The 16,830-nt window shown below is 52.3% G+C and overlaps 1 protein-coding gene across 8 annotated transcripts in view; it reads left to right on the forward strand.

Moving 5' to 3' along the window:
- The window catches only part of PTPRE (protein tyrosine phosphatase receptor type E), a 179,879-nt gene that overhangs the window by 124,119 nt on the left and 38,930 nt on the right, over positions 1-16,830 (forward strand). For 6 of the 8 annotated variants that reach the window (XM_069566883.1, XM_069566876.1, XM_069566879.1 and 3 more), the window contains 3 exons: positions 9,734-9,864; positions 15,654-15,753; positions 16,043-16,116. Coding sequence is in view for 6 of the 8 variants with exons in the window: in XM_069566876.1 (XP_069422977.1) it covers positions 9,741-9,864; positions 15,654-15,753; positions 16,043-16,116 (298 nt within the window). In the remaining 2 variants the exon portion in view is untranslated. Of the gene's footprint in view, positions 1-9,733; positions 9,865-15,653; positions 15,754-15,802; positions 15,943-16,042; positions 16,117-16,830 lie in introns of those variants that run through there. The other 2 variants (XM_069566882.1, XM_069566881.1) reach the window with 1 other exon arrangement.

Genomic DNA, 16,830 nt, shown 5'->3' on the forward strand with positions numbered 1-16,830 from the left:
GTCAGGCTCAGGCTGATGGTTACAGTTGACAAAACTCAATCACATTTGTTATCTTGTTGGATCCTCCTAATTTACTAATTGGGAAGGAAGATCAGAAAGGCGAAGTGTTCTGGCAAAGGACTTCATCCCTGGAGAGAAAGAGAAGGGATGAGAGAAACAGAGAAAGAGAGACTCTAAACACAGTCAGGCTTTCAGTCTCGGGGAAGACAGAAGCTGCTCTGAATTGCCTAAGGGTTTTATTTCCTTCCACCTCGTTCACTGAGCATCACCCCCTGTGCCAGATGGACACACACGTGAGAGCTGCTCCCCGCTCAGGAAGCCCCCAGGGCAGGGGTCATTCTGTCCAGCAGAACGAACTTTACCGTAGTCCTGCTGGGAAGCTTTTGCTGGATGTCTTTAAGGGAACCGTCCACACTGTTACCAGGAGAGACCCTTGGTCCTCCTTATCCCGGGCAGATCCCCAGGCTTCCCAGTGACCACGTTCTCTGCACGCAGCCCCCCTTGCCTCTTGATACCCTCTGCTCCTTGTCCCACCCCCCAGCCTGGACCGGTCGACTCCTCACTGAGAAGACACCCCTCTCCCCAGGCAGCCTTTCAGCCCTCCCTGGAGTGGGGGGGCAGGCATCCCCGCCGGGTGCTGCCAGCTCATGTGCCCACCCCTCCGGGCACGTCAGAGCCGCTCTGCATGGTAATTGTTCCATTATTTCATTTCTCCCAGTGAAACACAAGCTCTGAAGGAGGCAGGGAGGTGGTCATTTCCTCCAGTTGTCTCTCCAGACTTTGGCGAACAATCAACTTGGTAGACATCGCTGAAAGAGGACAGAATGAATGAACAAGTAGTCAAATGAACAGAGAGCTGCTCGTCTGCAGCGCTCACTCAGGCAGCCGGTGAACTCAGGTCTGGGAAATCAAACGTGTGTGTAAACCTGGCCGCTGAGGTCCAGTCCACCCCGCCTCATCTTCGGGCGTCCCCATGGCCCACCCCAGGGGGGTGGATGCAGTGTGGTCCAGGGTTCACCCAGCGGGGGTCACCCAGCCCTTGAAGTTGGCTACCTTCTTCTCTGTCGTCCATACTCCTGAGTGGAGGTCAATGGAGGCTGGCGGGCCTCAGCACGGGGTGCCTTCTCCTTTGGGAGAGATGCTGGGAGGAGCGTGTGGTCACCACCGTTAGTCACTGCCATTTTGCTGAGTCCCAGGGCACTTCTGTATTAGCATTCAGTGACTGGCTGTCTTAGGAACTCTGTGCCCAAGGACGATGGATGGGAGATGCAGGAAGCGTTGACCTTTTCATTTATATCAAACAGCTCTTCTTCTCCGTTAATTTCACTTGTTTTCAGCTGCAAGTCTCACCGTGTGCACACCAAAGGTGAGGCGGTAGGTGTTAATGCTATCATAGAAGACGAACTTCACAAACCGTCAGAGGCCAGTTGGAGATCAGAGTCATTTTCAAACAGAAAGTCAGTTAATTTCAATGGTGATTCTGCTGTTTTTCCATTTCATGGAATCCAGCCACAACTTGAAAATTCACTCCATTAAAGGGAAGCGCCTGACGTGATGGGTGCAAATTCGATGAGAGTTCAACCTCTATCATACAGCTATTTGCGTTGTGGGATCATATCAATATTGATGAATCTTAGTGTTTGTGGTAAATGTATCACCCATGGAACTGATTGCAGTATACAAAAATTTATAATTATGTCCAAACCAACTGTCCCATCAGTTAAAATAGAAGCTGTAGATGTTAGACTTCATAAATGCTGATAGCTGCAAGAGTAATTGAAGCTGACGTTGAATTTTTAAAAAATACTTCGGCTTGTAACATGCATTTTCTCTTCTCTACTCATCATCAGATTTCATTCGAAGAATGATTTGTTAATCAATCTAAGTATCCAAAGATGGTAAAAATTTTTTCCTAAACAAGCCCCTCTTGGTTTTATTCTGTTCTAAATGATTTGGAAATAGAAGTAGTTTATTAGAATTTAATAGATGTAGTCAACAAATAGAACACCAAAAAACACAACCACAAAGCAAAACCAGAAGCTCTCAGCTTTGGAAACTTTTGTAGAATTGCAGTTATTGAAAACATAGGTTATGAACAGGAAAGCATTAAAATCTATCCCTACGAAAGCAAGGAAGGAAGAAAATACTTTAAGGATGACAGCCCACAAGATGCTAATTTGAAAAAAAATTACAATTTTATGAAGAAATGTACACATTAAGGATATTAAAAAACATATTCAAAGTGAAACATATTAAGAACAGACAAAGCTAAGAAATTGACCAGAGCTGGTGAATATGTGCTGAGAATAAGCGTTCATATTCTCATTTTATCTTCACATAGTCAGTATAAAAAGGTTATTTTTTCTCCAAAACTATTGCTGTAATGTGTGAGAAGTGTGAAAGTGAATGTGTCAGTCACTCAGTCATGTCCAACTCGTTGCGCCCCCATAGACTTCAGCTCTCCAGGCTCCTCTGTCCTTTGAATTTTCCAAGCAAGAATACCGGAGTGGGTAGCCGTTCCCTTCTCGAGAGAATCTTCCTGACCCAGAGATCGAACCCAGGTCTCCTGCACTGAAGGCAGATTCTTTACCATCTGAACCTGTGTTTAGATATGTTAATTTTGTTTTCCAGAATTTTTCAAAATTTAAAAATAAATTGGTTTTGAACATAACTATTAATAGATTTCCATTTTAAAATGACCAAAATGCTCTTCAATAATTAAATATTTTAGAAACCACATTGTTGCTGTTCACTCGCTCAGTCAGGACTGACCAACTCTTTGCGACCCCACGGACTGCAGCACACCAGGCTTCCCTGTCCTTTACCATCTCTGGAGCTTGCTCAAACTCATGTCCACTGAGTCAGTGATGCCAATCAACCATCTCGTCCTCTGCCATCTGATTCTCCTCCTTCCTTCACTCTTTCCCAGCATCAGGGTCTTTTCTAATGAGTCGGCTCTCACTTCAGGTGGCCAAAGTATTGGAGCGTCAGCTTCAGCATCAGTGCTTCCAGTGAATATTCAGGGCTGATCTCCTTTAGGATGGACTGGTTGGCTCTCCTTGCAGCCCAAGGGACTCTCAAGAGTCTTCTCCAACACCTCAGCTTAAAAGCATCAGTTCTTGGGCACTCAGCTTTCTTTATAGACCAATTCTCACATCCATACATGACTACTGGAAAAACCGTAGCTTTGACTGGATGGACTTTTGTTGGCAAAGTAATGTCTATGCTTTTTAATATACTGTCTAGGTTTGTCATAGCTTTTCTTCCAAGGAGCAAGTGTCTTTTAATTTTGTGGCTGCAGTCACCATCTGCACTGATTTTGGAGCCCAAGAAAATGAAGTCTGTCACTGTTTCCATTGTTTTCTCATCTATTTACCATGAAGTAATGGAACTGGATGCCATGATCTTAGCTTTCTGAATGTTGAGCTTTAAACCAGGTTTTTCACTCTCCTCTTTCACCTTCACCAAGAGGCTCTTTAGTTTCTCTTCACTTTTTACCATAAGGGTGATGTCATCTGCATATCTGAGGTTGTTATTTCTCCTGGCAATCTTGATTTCAGCTTGTGCTTCATCCAGTCTGGCATGTCATATGATGTACTCTACATGTAAGTTAAATAAGCAGGGTGACAATATACAGCCTTGATGTACTCCTTTCCCAATTTGGAACCAGTCCATTGTTTCATGTCCCGTTCTAACTGTTGCTTCCTGACCTGCATACAGGTTTCTCAGGAGGCAGGTCAAGTGGTCTGGTATTTCCATTTCTTTAAGAATTTTCCACAATTTGTTGTGATCCACATAGTCAAAGGCTTTGGCATAGTCAATGAAGCAGAAGTAGATTTTTTTTTTAATTTTCTTGCTTTTTCGATGATCCTGTGGATATTGGCAATTGGATCTCTGGTTTCTCTGCCTTTTCTAAACCCAGCTTGAACATCTGGAAGTTCTCAATTCATGTACTGTTGAAACCTGGCTTGGAGAATTTTGAGCATTACTTTGCTAGCTTGTGAAATGAGTGCAATTGTGTGGTAGTTTGAACCTTTTTTGGTCTTGCCCTTCTTTGGGATTGGAATGAAAACTGACCTTTTCCATCCCTTGGCCACTGCTGAGTTTTCCAAATTTGCATAGAAAGCACATAGCTGTGGTTGCTTTAGCCCCTCCTTCACTCTCCGAAGAGTCCTGGTTTAGACGAGAAGTTACAGGACGTGCATCCTGAGGGCTCTGAGTGCAGTGCCTTTTAATCCCCAGCATGATAGCTCCTAAATCCTCATCTGCTCCTCTCTGAAGGAGCCTCATCTGGTTTCATACTTGAGAACAGTAGAAGCTGGTGTTTTAACCGTGTGTGAGCGGCTGGAGCAGAAGGAAGAAAGCACTACCCTCTTGGGACTGCAGGGGGCAGTCTGATTCAGTCTGTCAGGACACCAAGGGCCAACTGGGAAGGACACTTCCTTCCAGGCCCCGCCGGGCAAGAGGGGTCAGCCAGGCAGCACCTCCTCAAAGACACCAGCTCATCAAGGACTCCAGCCCTAAATGCCCTGGTCTTCCCCCAGCTCCCCTCCCCATTCCTAAGCCGAGTACTGCAACCTCACCTCTGCCCCTCCTCCATGCCCCCCAGAAAGAACGCAAGCCCCCCTCCCTTCCAGCGAAGCCCCAGGTCCCACCCCTGTTGGCAGTCTCCACTGGAATGGCCCACAGCCCCTTGCAAACCAACTTGTCACTCCCTGCAGGAAAGCAGGACACTCTCCGGGGGATTTCGGTGAGTGTCTGTAGGGTGCTTTATCTGAGAACCTCAGCTAGCCCATCACACGTCACAGGAGCTCAGGAATTGGTAGCCCGTGTTCCTGTTTCATGCTCCAAGCTAAAATGACCTCTATCCTCAGCCTGGGGCCCCCTCTCCCTGTCTCAGTTAATGAACGAAGTCTCCTCCCGGTCCCTCTGACACCCACTCTGGTTGTCACCCCCCGGATGCCACCTCACAGCTCGCCTCCCCTCCCTTCCCGCGTCCTGGTTTAGTCCAGACCTACTCAGTGCTGCCTAGAGCAGCACGTCTCTAGTCGTAATGTACGTGCCGCGCTAAGTCGCTTCCGTCGTGTCCGACCCTTTGCCACCCTGTGGACTGCAGCCCGCCAGGCTCCTCTGTCCATGAGGATTCCCCAGGCAGGAATACTGGAGCGGGTTGCCGTTTCCTTCTCCAGGGGATCTTCCCGACCCAGGGATGGAACCCAGGTCTCTTGGGCCTCCTGCACTGCACCAGCGCCACCTGGCGTAGAAACCACCCAGGGATCTCCTGAAGGGTAAGAGGCCTCGAGTTCCTAACAGGCTCCCAGGCCACGCTGGGGCAGCAGAGGCTTACCCCCCACACCCCCACAGCCCCCAGCCCCATCTTGGGTGGCTCATGAAGGCTTCTAGTGCTCACTCTGGGAACCTTCCTGGTAGCTCCTTGCTCAGAGTCAAACCTATCCGCTTCAGTCTGTGTGAGACCCATCACTCCGCATGTATTTAGATTTCAAACATCTGGAACCTGGCCTTAGGCCCCAGGAGCTGGCATCTTTGTTCAGTGCCCCCAGTGGTTCTGTTAATATAGGTTTGGGGAGGGGAGTTGTTTTGTTTCGGCTGCACCACGTGGCTTGAAGGCAGGGGGTCTTAATTCCCCAACCAGGGATTGAACCTGGGCCCCGACAGTGAAAGTGCTGAGTCCTAGTCACTGCACCACCAGGGAACTCTAGTAATGTAGGCTGCTGACGGAAAACAAGCACCAAGCCAGCCCCTTTAACCTGGCACTCTAGGGCCTTCTCAATGCAGCCCCGTCTTTCTGCCTTTGCTCTTCTCTGCTTCCTTCCCATACTGGGGCTCCAGCAGAGCAAGCCGTCCCCTCTCTGGACTGTAGGTCAGCGTCCGCCTCCCTCAAGCCTCTGTCCCTCCCCGCTGTGTCCTGGTTGGACCCCTCTGCGCCTGGCCTCTGCTACCTCCCAGGCGCAGCACAGCCCTCACCTCCCTTCCTTGGGGCTGCGGCCATACATCCAGAGCTGGGGGTGGGGTCTGGGAGGGGGGCCTTGTTTCCTGCTCAGCCTTCCCTGGAGCGGCTCTAGGGCAAGGACGGACCGTATTCATCTCCCCATTTCCAGGACCAGCATCTACCTGCCCCAGAGTCATTTCCCACCCAAGAGTATTACAAAGGCATCAGATGGAGTTAAAGGGGGCAATTTTAATCCAGGGTATAGCTGGCTGACTTTGATGGATGTAGAAACAAAGTCTGCTTTGTTAGAAATAAGCTGTTTCGATGATCTCAGTTCCACAGAGCAGCGTGCCCCACGCCCCGCAGCACTTAACATTTGGTGGGCACACAAGTATGGATTAAGTGCAAATCGCTAAAGTTCAGTGTGGGTTTAATGACTGTTTGAAGCATTATTTTTGCACTGATTCATGTTTATCAGGTAGCTTGTGTAAACCATTTGGGGTGAACAGCCGGGCACTGGCAGGGTGTCATTGGCCACACGGTGTAAGTGCTGCGGTTCCTGGACTCTAGGTGGTGGGGTCGATTTGAACTCTGGACGGACTGATGCTGAAGCTGAAGCTCTAGTACTTTGGCCACCTGATGCGAAGAGCTGACTCACTGGAAAAGACCCTGATGCTGGGAAAGATTTAAGTTGGGAGGAGAAGGGGACGACAGAGGATGAGATGGTTGGATGGCATCACCGACGTGATGGACATGTGTCTGAGTAAACTCTGGGAGTTGGTGATGGACAGGGAAGCCTGGCGTGCTGCAGTCCATGGGGTCTCAGAGTCGGACACCACTGAGTGACTGAAATGAACTGAGCTGAGCTGAGTGTTTAGTGCCCTCTGCTGGTCCTACTGGGAAAAGCACCTGCTGCTCCCGGAGACACCTGCAGACCTCGCGGGGGTTGATACCGGATGGGATGGTCTTGTCTGGCCTCCCCGGGGGCCGCTGAGCATTTGGAAGAGAGGGGTTTTAAACGGACCTATTGGTGAGAAGAATGTTCTACCTAGGAGTTCTGCCTCTCTGTGTTATATTACACCAGTTAAGACTTTCTAATTAATTACTCTACAGTTTACTCAAGCATTTTTAGTGATTTCATTTTTTTTATTTCTTTATTGAAGTATCACTAATTTAAAATACTGTTAGTTTCAAGTGCACAGCACAGTGATTCAGTTTTATATATATTCTTATATATATAAAAGATTCAGCTGAGTTCAGTTCAGTCGCTCAGTTGTGTCCGACCCTTTGCAACCCCACGGACTGCAGCCCACCAGGCCTCGCTGTCCATCACCAGCTCCCAGAGCTTGCTCAAACTCGTGTCCATGGAGTCGGTGACGCCATCCAACCATCTCATCCTCTGTCGTCCCCTTCTCCTCCTGCCTTCAATCTTTCCCGGCATCAGGGGCTTCTTTTTCAGATTCTTTTCCATTATAGTTTATTACTAGATATTGAATGTAGTTCCCTGTGCTCTATAGTAGGCCCCTGTTGTCTACCTATTTTATGTATAATAGTGTGTATATGTTAATCCCAAACATCTCATTTACTTCTCTTTCGCCCCTTGTTCCCTTTTGGTAGCCATAGGTTTGATTTCTGTGTCTGTGAGTCTATTTCTGTTTGGTAAATAAGTTCATTTGTATCATTTTTTAGATTCCACTAAGTGATATCGTGACATTTGTCTCTCTCTGACTTACTTAACTTAGTATAATAATCTCTAGGCTCATCCATGTTGCTGTAAATGGCCTTATTTCACTGTAAAAGGGATGAGTACCGTTCCATTGTACATCTGTGCCACTTCTTTTTCCATATATTAAGAGTATCCTGACAGTACTCAGTAACAATTTATTTAATGCACTCTATGCAGAGCTGCCTGTCAGGGGTCAAGAGCTTTTGCGTCCAATTGTTCTGGGTTCTGTTCGGGGCTCTTGCATTTCCTCTGAACAGAGTTTGGGCCGGTTCCCCCACGGGGCCTCAGTTTCTCAGTCCTGGAGGGATAATTGAGGGTCTGGTACCCATAGAAAAGGTCTAACACACAGTAGGCGCTCACAGAATGAGAGCTATTTTCTGCGTATGGCTCGCTTTCTAAATCTGATATTTTGGAAAAAAAAAAAAAAAAGAGAGGAAGGGACTGGAAGTATTGATGGGGACGATGGTAGTTGCTCGGGGATAATTGCCATAGATGCGCTCAGAATGGTCTCGTTCTAATAGCGGTGATTGCTGAGAGATGATTGGTGCTTTTTTTTTGCGCTCGCTCAGAGGCTCTCTCAGATTACGAGGAACCCATGTTTCTTGGCTTCGGCCCATTTATATTTCTGAGAGAGGCTTCTTGCTGGAAAGTGCTGCCTGTGGGCCTGGGCACCCAGGCTGACCATGGGTGGGTTTATGAATGAAACGGAGGAGGCTGTCCAGGAGAGGGGATGCGCCGCTGGTCAGGTGCCACTGCCTGCCTTCACCTGCAGGGCGCAGGCGGGGTTTAGGAGGGCTTTCTCCACCACTCAGAGGTCATGTCAGGATGCCCAAGGGCCTGTGGTGTCTTGGCAAACTGCAGCGCCAAGTGGGAGTCACAGGAAACATCCTGCAGGTCTCATGGGCCAAAGAGCCTTTTCCTCTGTTGAGCCACGTCATGGTCCAGGCTTGCCCAGTGCATCCATCCATCCACCCAATAGATACTTTCCTCTGCCCCAAAGTGCCCAAGTGGCTCTGCCAGATGAGCTGATCGCCCCCTGCCCCAGGCGGGGGCTTCCCTCTGCTTCCCCTGAGAGCTCAGACCCTAGCAGAGCCAGACGCAAGGCTGTCAGCCAGGAGTTGAGCAGCTTAGATGAGATGATGCATGAACACTGCAGGCCAAGTGCTCGGCTGAGAGGAGCAGCGACAGGATGCCAGAACCTCCTCCCCGTGTCACCGCTCCCGCCTCACCAGTGAGGGGGCAGAGCTGGGCTTTATGACAATTAGTGAGGCTCTGGAGTGGGGACCAGTGGATGACCGGGGGCTGGAAGTATTCGGGAACCTTTTCCTGTAGCTCGGGTGGGAGGCAATCCAGGCCAGCACCTGGGCATAAGGCCAGGCTGTGGCTGTGGTCGTGACCACGGGGACAGCAGAGGTGGGTCCTATGCAGGTGGCCGATCCCCCGACCCCCCGGTCCTGTGACCACAGGCTGATCAACCCGCTCCTCCCTGAGCCCGCGATCCTTCCTGAGGGCAGTGATGCTGCCGTGAGGCGGCACAGGAACGCTCCGCCGTGTGCCGGCGGGCAGCAAACTGCTCCTACATGTTCGGCAAGTTACCGTCGGCGGCAATCCAGAAGCCAGGCTGAGCCACCTCTTTGAAGGGCTGTGAAGCTGCCGCTCAAAATCCCGGATGGCGTGTTGTTCTCAGAGTTTTTTCTCCCCAGGCACGTCCAAGTTCTTGTTTGTTTCCTTTCTCCCCCTTAAAATAGACAAACAAAAAAGGAAATTAACCTGAACAGCAGGAGCGTCTATAACCTAAGGGTAGTTACGGAGTTCCTAACCAGGCTTGTTCTAAGTTGAAATTAATTCCCGAGTGCAGGTGGAAATCGTGCCAGTACACAGACCTCTCCTGCTAGACAGACCTCTCTCAAAGCACCCCCGGGCCACCCTGATCCCCAGCCCACCCCTTTTTTTTTCCTGGATCCCTCTGTGTCTTCCTTCAGTTTCCCGCCTTGTGGAAGCTGGCCAGCCCCAGGTGGGCGGTGGTGAGTCCTCTGAACCCCTCCTGCCTCTTCCAGGGTCGCTATGGAGCCCTTCTGTCCGTTCCTGCTGGCCGGTGTTAGCCTGCCCCTCGCCAAGGCTCTCAAGGGCAACGAGACCACCACCACCACCACCACCGCTCAGAGCAACTGGACCTCCACAACTGCAGGTAAGACCCCGCTGCCTCTTCCCCGCTGCCCTCCCGCTCCCACGGCGCCCTGCCCCTCCTCCTGATGAGCTTGCGAGGTGATGGGCAGGTAAGCGGCTTCCTCAGTCTGCTTCTGACATTGCAAGTCTGTAAATCAAGCTGGCTAGGAACAGGTACCCAGGATTTGACTGGAGCAAAGCTGGGCACTCAGAAGGCAGCAGACATAGCCCCTGGCTGAGAGTCAGATCAGCTCCGGTGGGAACAGGAGAAACACTCGACTGTGCGGGACCCAATTCAGACCAATCCTGAGCAAACACTGATGAGTCCACAGCAGGTATCTAAACGCTGGCATTCACTAAGAAGTTAATATTTTGGACGATGAGATATTGGTATAGTAGTTGTGTTTATTTAAAAGAAAATAAAGACAAAGGTCCAGATAGTCAAAGCTGTGGTTTTGCCAGTAGTCATGTACTGATGCGAGAGCTGGACCATGGAGAAGGCTGAGTGCCGAAGAATTGATGCTTTCAAACTGTGGTGTTGGAGAAGACTCTTGAGAGTCCCTTGGACAGCAAGGCTATCAAACCAGTCAATCCTAAAGGAAATTAACCCTGAATATTCATTGGAAGGACTGATGTTGAAGCTCCAATCCTTTGGCCACCTGATGCAAAGAGCCAACTCATTGGAAAAGACCCTGATGCTGGGAAAGACAGAAGGCAGGAGGAGAAGGGGGCGACAGAGGGTGAGATGGTTGGATGGCATCACCAACTCGATGGACATGAGTTTGAATAAACTCCAGGAGTTGGTGATGGACAGGGAGGCCTGGCATGCTACAGTTCATAGAGTCACAAAGAGTTGAATACGACTTAGCGATTGAACAACAAAGCATCTGTACCTTTCAGAGACGCATACTTGAGTATGCAGAAGAAAGGGATGGGGTGTCTAGGGGTGACCTGGAAAAGAGTGGGTGGCTGGGCAGGAGGTGGGCAGGGCTGTGGACCCACAGGGTTGATCCAAGAAAGTCTGGAGGCAGATCCACGGGGGTTCTTACTCTAGCCTGTCACTGATTTCATATGCTGGGAGTTAGAAAGGAGGAAAGGGAAAAGAATGTTGGATACATGTGGCAAGACAAGCATGCTAGATGCCCAGACAGGGGAAAGAAGAGCACACGTCATACGGTCCCACATGAACGAAATGCCCGGCACAGGGTGATCACTGCAGGCAGCTGTGTACGAGTGGCTGACTGGGGCTTGGAGGCTGGGGAGGGGTGGCAGGGGACGGGGGCTGACCACAGATGGGCAGGAGTGATCTCAATGGGTTGGTGAAGTTCTAAGGCTGGATGGTGGCGATGGCTGCACGGCTGTGAATTTACTAAAACACCTTGAATTGCGTGCTCAGAATGGGTGTGTTATACCTGGTAAATTTCGTGCTCCAAACGGGTGTGTTTTATAGCTGGTAAATTACACCTCCATAAGACAAAGTAAATGCCACACAAAGTTAAAAGAAGAGGAGGGAAGGAGAGAAGAGAAGCAAGAACAAACGCTGCTGAGTCGCCTGCCTGTGTTCACACCTAGCTCTGCCGCCGAGCAGCTGAGTGGCCTCGGCCTTGAGTAAGTCGCTGCACCGCCTTGTGCCTCGTTGTCCCCATTTGCAAGATGTGATGATAGTACCCACTTCAGCCAGTACTGAGCGGAGTAAGACAGACAACTGTGTTGGGGTGTAGAGGACTCCTCAGTGTTGGCTGTTTGTAGCAGAAGAGTGTGCTGTAGGCGGCCTGTTCCCTGGCCAGACTCTCACCGCCCAGAGAGCTGGCAGTCCAGCATCTTCTAGCATCTCCTTCTTGGACGTGTGCCTGACACAGACAGAGATCCCGCTGGGTGAGTTCTGAGTCCCCAAGGAGCTGATGGGGACATCCTGGGCACCCCACGCCTCCCGGGTAGACTTGTAGGCCTGTCTATGTCTGCTGGCTCCTGCCCGTGGCGGGCTCAGCAGGAGCCTGTAACCAGCGGGGGGCTGGACCCCCTCCCCCTCCCCCTGGGGCTGTTGTCAGTCCCATCCGGCTGCTCCAGCCCCACCTTGTCCTTCCCCCGAGACTCCCAGACGTGATGCTCCAGGACTTCTGTGATAGGGTGTCACTTGGTATATGGGTCAGGATTCTTCAGAAAAATGGAATCCACAAGATGTATACTTATGTCTATACCTATACTTGTTACAAGGAACTGGCTCACTTGATTGTGGAGGCTGGTAAGTCCAAAATCTGCAGAGCCAGTGCCCTAGTTTCAGTCCAGAGACTGGCAGGCTGCTCTAGAAGCAGAAGGCGTGATGCCCCAATTGGAAGGCAGTCAGGCAGGAAGAATTCCCTCTTACTCACGGGGAGGCTCCGGCTTTTTGTTCTGTCCAGACCTTCAACTGATCGGATGTGGCCCACCCACCGTGAGGAGGGCAGTCTGCTTTTCTCAGACGTTGATTCTCATCCAAACAGCATCCCTCTGGAAACACCCAGATTACTCAGATATATTGACCAATTATCTGAGCACTCTGTGGCCAGTCAAGTTGACCCATGAAATTAAGCATCACAACTTGGTCATGGCAAGCCTTCGGGAAAACAAAAATTATCAACTTCCCTCCAGAAAGAGGTACACCAAGGTGATTAGAGTTGGTACTGTTCAGCCTGGGTTCAGGAGTTCAAGCCCCATCCAGCCTGAGGGCCACATGTGATTTCCTGACTTTGAACAAACCTCCTACAAAGGCCCCTGAGAGTGGGGAGAATAGAGGCTCCCTGCTGACCTAGGCCTCCAGCCAGGAGAGCAGTTCCAGGCGCCTGACCATCTTTGGCAGCTAGCAGCACCGTCTTCATGTTGAAACTCCAGAGAAATCCACAGCCACAGAAAAGAAAAGAAGACCAGAAATGGCAGCAAACAGAAGCTGCATTCACCACGCTGCCTTGTTCCAAGCTGTTCCTCTGGGTACCGGGTCACTGGCAAGCGCTCCAGCCTGGGACCCTCGGGACAGTGCTTCCCTGGGCCAGGCAGAGAGAAGCTGGCCTCTGCTGGCCCAGGGCTCAGCACCTGCAGGATCATTTAGCAAAACATTTCAACCCCGCAGAGCACACTTTGCCCAAAAGTAGGGAAGAAATGTCGCAGTGGTGTTGATGCACCTGGAGGTGGCACCAGGGGCACCACCAGGATGACTGGCTCCCCAGTCCTGCTGCCGCTGCTGCTGAGTCACTTCAGTCGTGTCCAACTCTGTGCGACCCCATAGACGGCAGCCCACTAGGCTCCCCCGTCCCTGGGATTCTCCAGGCAAGAACGCTGGAGTGGGTTGCCATTTCCTTCTCCAGTACATGAAAGTGAAAAGTGAAAGTGACATCGCTCAGTTGTGTCTGACTCTTCGCGATGCCATGGACTGCAGCCCACCAGGCTCCTCCATCCATGGGATTCTCCAGGCAAGAGGACTGGAGTGGGTTGCCATTTCCTTCTCCAATACATGAAAGTGAAAAGTGAAAGTGACATCGCTCAGTTGTATCTGACTCTTCGCGACCCCATGGACTGCAGCCCACCAGGCTCCTCCGTCCATGGGATTCTCCAGGCAAGAGGACTGGAGTGGGGTGCCATTGCCTAGGGAGCCCCCAGTCCTAGGCTCACCTAAAAATAAAATGACTGACTGATAACTCAGCTCTCTGGGGCACAGGCTGCCCAGGTGGCGCTCGTGGTAAAGAACCCGCCTACCAATGCAGGAGACGTTAGAGACGCGGGTTCGATCCCTGGCTGGGGAAGAGCCCCTGGAGGAGGGCATGGCAACCCACTCCAGTATCCTTGCCTGCAGAATCTCATGGACAGAGGAGCCTGGTGGGCTACAGTCCATAGGGTTGCACAGAGTCGGACACGACTGAAGTGACTTAGCACACCAGGGCTGAGGCAGAACCAAGGGGCTGCCCCACCCATCGCTGCCCAGCCCTGCCTCACAGGGCCATCCATCCCAGCAGGCGGTCTGCACAAGTTGAAGTGTATAGATGCACTGCTAAGGCCAGAACTCCCAGGACAGCCCCAACTTTTAATTTCCAGGGCCAGATTCCGTGCACGCCAGCGCACACACGTGCACACCTCTAGGTGTGTGGGCGTGTGTATTTGCACGAACATCCGTCCACACCTGACTTGGAGTACTGGCTGCATAGAGTTGGGGGAGATCTGGGGGGAAGGCTGCGCCTAGTGGGCCACCAGCCTACTTACCTCCGGGAAAGCCCCCCTGTACTCCCCCCACGCAGACCCTCAGCCCCACCCAGTCTGAGCCACCTCAGTGTGAAATGAAAACAGAAAGTGACTCAAATTTCCTCTTAGTCACCACACCAACTTCCCATGCAGAGCCCATTGGTGGCCCTGGGTGAGACACAACCCAGCCTGCGGAGGCCCAGGTTGGCTTTCAAAACTGTATTTAGATTGAATTGCTCACCAATATTTAAAAATCTGATCATTCTTACATAAAAATGGAGATTTCTCCTTTTGGTGAATTAGAGAATTAAGCTCTTGAGCTGCGTCTTTCCTTGGTCCCAGTGGGCTGGGGTTGAGATGTGTCCAGTCCAGCAAGACAGACACGCACACCCCTAGCTCCCCCGAGTTCCCCCCGAGCCTGCTAGTCCCTGGCGGTCCCCACCTGGCCCCTGCCTTCCAGAAGACAGGCAGCTGCGACATTTGACAGAAAGCCAGAGCAGGGACTCCCGTTTGCCACTGTGCTTCTGTCCACGTGCTTCAGCCCCTCTCTGGGGGCTTGGGCCATTCAGCCCTGGTCCTTGCAGGAGTGCCCTGGAATGTGAGGTGCTTCTTGGGGAGTGAGGGCATTTTGGTGAGGAGGGGGCATCCTGAGGAGGCAGGAGCTGAGTCAGCATCAGGGGAGGAGGTGGGGTCTGAGGGTGCAGCCAGGCCACCAGAGCCGGCTGGAATTCGGGCTTAGAGGCCGGTCGCGGGCAGCCATGTTGTGTCCAGGGATGGGGGAACCTGCCAATGGAGGTAAGGGGTAAAGGGGGAGCGAAGGTGAGTCTGGGCAGGCGGGATCGGGAGCTCGCAGCTGTGAGGGGCCGGCTCGCCACAGGGCGACAGGTCTCTGTCTAGCCGAGGGCCAGACTGCTGACCTGTGCCTTGAGCTTGTGTGGAGGCCTGGGGCGCTCCCCACCCATCCTGGGACAGAGCAGGGGGACGTCTGCACCCCCTCTCTCCTCCATCTCCTGTTATGGGGAGCGTCAGGTGCCCAGGACCTGGGGAAACAGGCCACATGGGGGTCTGGGCCCTCCCTACCCTGCAGCAGGGGGCCTCGGGCCAGTCAGGTAACTGGATCCCTGGATTAGGCTCTTCTCGACGACACCACCGTGCATCTACGTGGAGGCGCCTGGGTAGACACCAGAGGCCCGGATGGTGGACTGCATGGCAAACCTGTGAAGTGGGGAGCCAGCGTCCAAGATGAGGGGCTCTGGAAGGAGAGAATTTGCAGGCTGTGTAAAGCAAGGCGCTGGTGTCCAGGCTGAAGGACTGTTGAAGGAGAGGGTTTACAAACTGTTAAGTGGGGTTCTGGTATCAAGGAAGAAGGCTCCCTAGGGAGGGATTGCTTTGCAAACTGTGAAGCGGGGCGCTGGTGTCCGGGAAGAAGGGCTAATGGGATGGGGGCTAATCGGTGGCCTGTGAAGCAAGGCCTGGTGTCAGGGAAGAGGGGCTGGTGGGGTGGGGGCCACTCGGCACACCGTGAGCCTGGTGCTGGGGGCCGCACCTGCCCAGACCCCTGCTGCCCTCATGGGGAAGTCCTGACCGGGGGCCCGCTTCCCCCAGGCCCCCCGGCCCCCGGCGCGCCGCAGCCCCTGCTGGCCTGGCTCCTGCTGCCCCTGCTAGCCTTCCTGCTCTTTCTGCTGCTCGCCGCCTACTTCTTCAGGTAGGAGTGTCCGGGCCGCTGACTCGCCCCAACCTGCTGGGGAGGAAATGATGCGGAGAGGGAGGCTGTGACTGGGGGCGGGCGGGCGGGGCCGGGTGGCTGAGGGCAGGGTGGCGGGCAGGGACCCGGGACCCGGGCGGGCAGCAGCTCAGCCATGAGCAGCAGAAGCAGCTTCTCCCGGCTCACCTGGTGGGTATCCCCTGCTGGGTATCCCCTGCTGGGTCACCCCGGGGCCCTGGGCTCTGGGCCGGCTCCCTGGACTGACCCCCTAATGGTCTGTGTCTCTAAGGTTCCGGAAGCAGAGGAAGGCGGTGGTTAGTGCCAACGACAAGAAGATGCCCAACGGGATCCTCGAAGAGCAAGGTAAGGGGGACCCGGATGGAGCTGGGCGGAGGCGCGCCTTCCTCGCAACTTAACGTTTAAACGGTAAACCCCTCCAGCTCTGCGACTGTCATCTGGCATCACCTGGCATCACGCCGGCTTTTATAGTCAGTGCCTCCCCGTTGCAGAGCTTTCGTCATCTTCTCTCCGGTGTGAAACAGACATTTGAGGCATTTCAGTTTGTGGCTTTGTAGGGAGACAGCATTTCACATCCTGTCGTTTTTACAGGATTTTGAAACATCTAACATTTATTGAGGCATCTTAGATCAGCCTTCGATGAGACAGGTGGGCTCATCAACAACCTTTTCAGAAGGGCCCCCCTGGCCCCCGAATCCGCACTGCTTTTCAGGTCAGATGAAAGAAGGGAACTGACGGAACAACGCGGAGGGTCAGGGGCATTCCCTATCATTGTTTTTAGGTTCCAAATTCAGCTACTAACTTGTAAATGCCCCTTTACAAAGGCACATTGGTTTTCTTCCCACGTGTTGAGATGTCCGAGAGAGGTGCGTGAGGCCGAAGCTGTTAAAAATACCAGTTTACACCAGTGACTCTGACTTCCTCAGTCAGCTTGCTGCCAACTGGTTCCGTGGTTTGGGGGAACAGGGGTGCTGTCAGACTTCACCTGAATTGCACAACTGACCCAGGACTCTGCAGAGTTCTCAGCAGCGAGGGACCTCGGCCAGACCCAGGAGGGCA

Source organism: Ovis canadensis, chromosome 22 (genome assembly GCF_042477335.2).
Source record: "Ovis canadensis isolate MfBH-ARS-UI-01 breed Bighorn chromosome 22, ARS-UI_OviCan_v2, whole genome shotgun sequence".
NCBI classification, from domain to species: domain Eukaryota; kingdom Metazoa; phylum Chordata; class Mammalia; order Artiodactyla; family Bovidae; genus Ovis; species Ovis canadensis.